General features: G+C 42.8%; 1 protein-coding gene across 1 annotated transcript; it reads right to left on the bottom strand.

Moving 5' to 3' along the window:
• On the bottom strand, positions 1-1,587 carry LOC147808251 (uncharacterized). The gene has a single exon (XM_087166953.1). It carries the CDS (start codon positions 1,585-1,587, stop codon positions 1-3), a length of 1,587 nt encoding a protein of 528 aa, XP_087023079.1.
• Positions 1,588-3,113: the final 1,526 nt, after the last annotated feature.

Here is a 3,113-nt window from a genome sequence, read left to right on the forward strand (position 1 = left end):
CTAGAAACGCTTAGTTGAAATTAAAAAATCCACTAAATTTTTGAGAAGATTATCGTATTGGTTATAACTAAGAAGACGGTGAAGGGAGAGTGGAAAAACTCCGATTGAGGCGCGCAGTGTTTGTCTCTGATGCTCGAACTTTTTGCATTCAAAGAGGAGGTGGATAGCAGATTCTGGAAGTTGACAATGGTCGCACAAAGGGGAGTCTACGAGCCCTATTTTTGCATAAATTTCGTTAAGTTGGATTGTGTTGCTTCGGAGACGCGAGATTAAGATATCGTATTTTCGGTTTGGGAGTTGATTGAGGGAAGTTTTATTAACAGGGTGATCAAAGGGGAAACGCTTGTGGTATTTTGAATTAGTCCGGAGGTTACTGAGTTCGCGGTTTGAGTCTAAAACTGCTGAATATGACAAGTCTTCAGGTGAGATAAAAGAGATGGCTCGAGGGGCATTGGTGGCGTGTTTGGCCAGCTTATCAGCGGTTTCATTGGGGGGGATGCCAACGTGTGCTGGTGTCCAGGCGATCGTGATTGATTTCACTTTTGCACTTGCTGAAACTATCTTGTTTTGTAAGAGGAGGATGCTGTGAGGGGATTTATGGGTGGCTGAGATGAGGGCAGTGATTGCGGACTTACTGTCCGATAAAATAACGTAATCTAGATAATCGGTAGTGAATTTTGTGACTGCTAACCAAATCGCTAAAACTTCTCCGGTGAAAACTGAGTTAATAGGATGGATTTGAGAGATATAAGACATGTTGTTCCTTGAGTTAATAGCCGCAATACCTGTGTTCGTACTGGATTTTGAGGCATCGGTAGCCAGGATGACAAAGTCTTTCCAAAGGGTGTGGAGGGTTTCCTGAGAGAGAGGGAGGATTTCGTTGGGATTTTTCGTAGTTTGAAAAGGAAGATCGTGTACAAAAAGACAGAGGTTCGGGAGATCTGTGAGGAAAACTGGAATGTGGAAGGGGGTGATATTGAATTTACTTATGCCTTTTTGGCTGAAGATGTCCTGAAATTTGAGGAAAAGGTGGGGTTTCTTTTTAAGTCTAGTAAAATGGAATTTATGCAAAAGGCGATTTATTGGGGAGTGAGAGCCAAGGGAACAGTGACGGAGATAGAATTTTTTAGCTGCTAAAACAAGTCTGTGTGAGATTGAGGTAGTGCCGGCTTCTCTGTGGAGGATATGAATTGGAGTCCATCGTGGGAAGCCCGTTGCTGCGCGGAGGCTAGAGTTGTAGATTGTTTCAATTACTCGGAGATGTGATTTTGGCGCAGAGAAGAGGATTGGGCTGCCATACTCTAAGATACTTCTGATTGTGGCATTTACAATCTGAATGAGGTGGTAGGTTCGAGACCCCCACTGAGTGCTAGAGATGCAGCGGAGTGCATTAATTTTTTTTAAACATTTCTTTTTTAGGTATTGAAAATGACCGAGGAAAGAAATGTTTGCAGTGTAATGGATGCCGAGAATTTTGATGGAATTAACTTGGGGAATTCGTTCGTTAAAAATTGTTAACTGAATCGTAGGTGACAGACGTTTGTTAGAGAAATTAATAGTTGCACTTTTTGAGGGTGAAATAGCCATTTTCCACTCTGTGCACCAAGTTTGAATGGTGATGAGGGCATCTTGAAGTTTAGCAATAACCCTGTCAAAAGATTTTGCAGCATAGTAAATGTAGATGTCATCAGCGAACACAAGAATTTGAACTCCAGTGGGAAGGTGTTAGTGAATGTCTTTAAGGTAAAACATAAAAAGAAGGGGGGAGAGGACACTGCCCTGCGGAAGGCCCTGGGGTTGCTGGAAATCTTTAGACCGGGTGTTGCGCCAAGAGATGTAGAAGGTTCTATCGGAGAGAAAGTTTTGTAAGAAAAGTGCTGTTTTTCCAGATATGCCGACCGAGAGGAGTTTGGTGAGGAGACCATCAATCCATACGTTGTCGTATGCCGAGACTAGATCGAGTGCAACACAAACGATAAATTTTCTCCGTTCACGTGCTTCTCGTATGTCATGGTAGAGTATTGAGTGAGTTGTATTACAGTCACGAAAGGGGAGGAAGCCAGTGTGGGAGGGGGGGAAGATATTTTGCTGAAGGCAAAAATTAAGGAGCCTTTGTAAAAGCATACGTTCGTAGACCTTGGCGAAAGTCGAAGTGAGAGCAATAGGTCTGTAGCTGAGAATTTCTGATGGGTTTTTTCCTGGTTTTAAGATCGGAACGATTTTTGCTTGGGTCCATGAACATGGAGGTTGGGCTGTATCTTGAACGACATTAAAAAAGTTAAGGAGCTTAGTTGGGTAACGGGAGTGAATAAATTTAATGAGAATAGCCGGAATGCGGTCTGGCCCGGGTGCCGTGTTCTTTGTTCGACGAATAGCTGCTTCCAGTTCGGTAGACGAGAAAGGGGTATCCAAGTGGCTGTAGCCTGTACCCCAGAATGAGAAAGGGATTGGACAGGGGCTTTGAGCATGAAAAAGGTGCTCCCCAAAAAGGTTCGCTTGGGCGAGTGGGCAGGTGATAGCTGTCGCTTGGTGGGTTAAAATCAGGTTTTCGGAGGGAGCAGAGGAATTTCGAGTTGAGATACTTTTTAAGATTTTAAAAATGTTTTTTGAGGAACCTAAATTGGAACAAATTTTGTCCCAATAGATTCTTTTTCTGATTTTAATGTATTGGCGGAGTTGAGCGGAGTAGTGTTTGTATTTAAGCCAAAATGAGGATGAGACTTGTTTTTTAGCCTTACGCAAAAATTTGCGCTTTTGACCTAGCAGAAACGCGCATTTTTTATCCCACCACGGGGTCGTGGGATGCGGGGAAAATTTTGTAAATCGGGTATTATCTTTGACTACGGAATTGCAAGTATCTTCTATGTTCTTTGCGTTGAAGTTGTTATTTGACAGAGCTTGAGTGATTTCATTTTGTGCGTTTTGCAAATGGAGGTACGGGCGTGGGATGTTAGGGTTGTTTAAGGAGAATTTAACTTTGGTAATAATTGGAAAATGGTCACTATCAAAAGGGTCTGGGAAGACAGAGTAAGAAGATTTCTGGTAAAGTTCAGGGGAAACTAGGGTAAGATCTAATAATGACTGTTGATGATGTGGGCCGCCAAAGTGGGTGG

The sequence above is a fragment of the Parasteatoda tepidariorum genome, chromosome 6, assembly GCF_982258835.1.
Source record: "Parasteatoda tepidariorum strain Cologne lab strain chromosome 6, Ptep-v5.0, whole genome shotgun sequence".
Lineage (NCBI taxonomy): Eukaryota > Metazoa > Arthropoda > Arachnida > Araneae > Theridiidae > Parasteatoda > Parasteatoda tepidariorum.

Bases quoted from the DNA above. Each gene is read 5' to 3' on its own strand.
- LOC147808251 (XM_087166953.1), bottom strand. From the start codon at position 1,587: ATGGCTATTTCACCCTCAAAAAGTGCAACTATTAATTTCTCTAACAAA.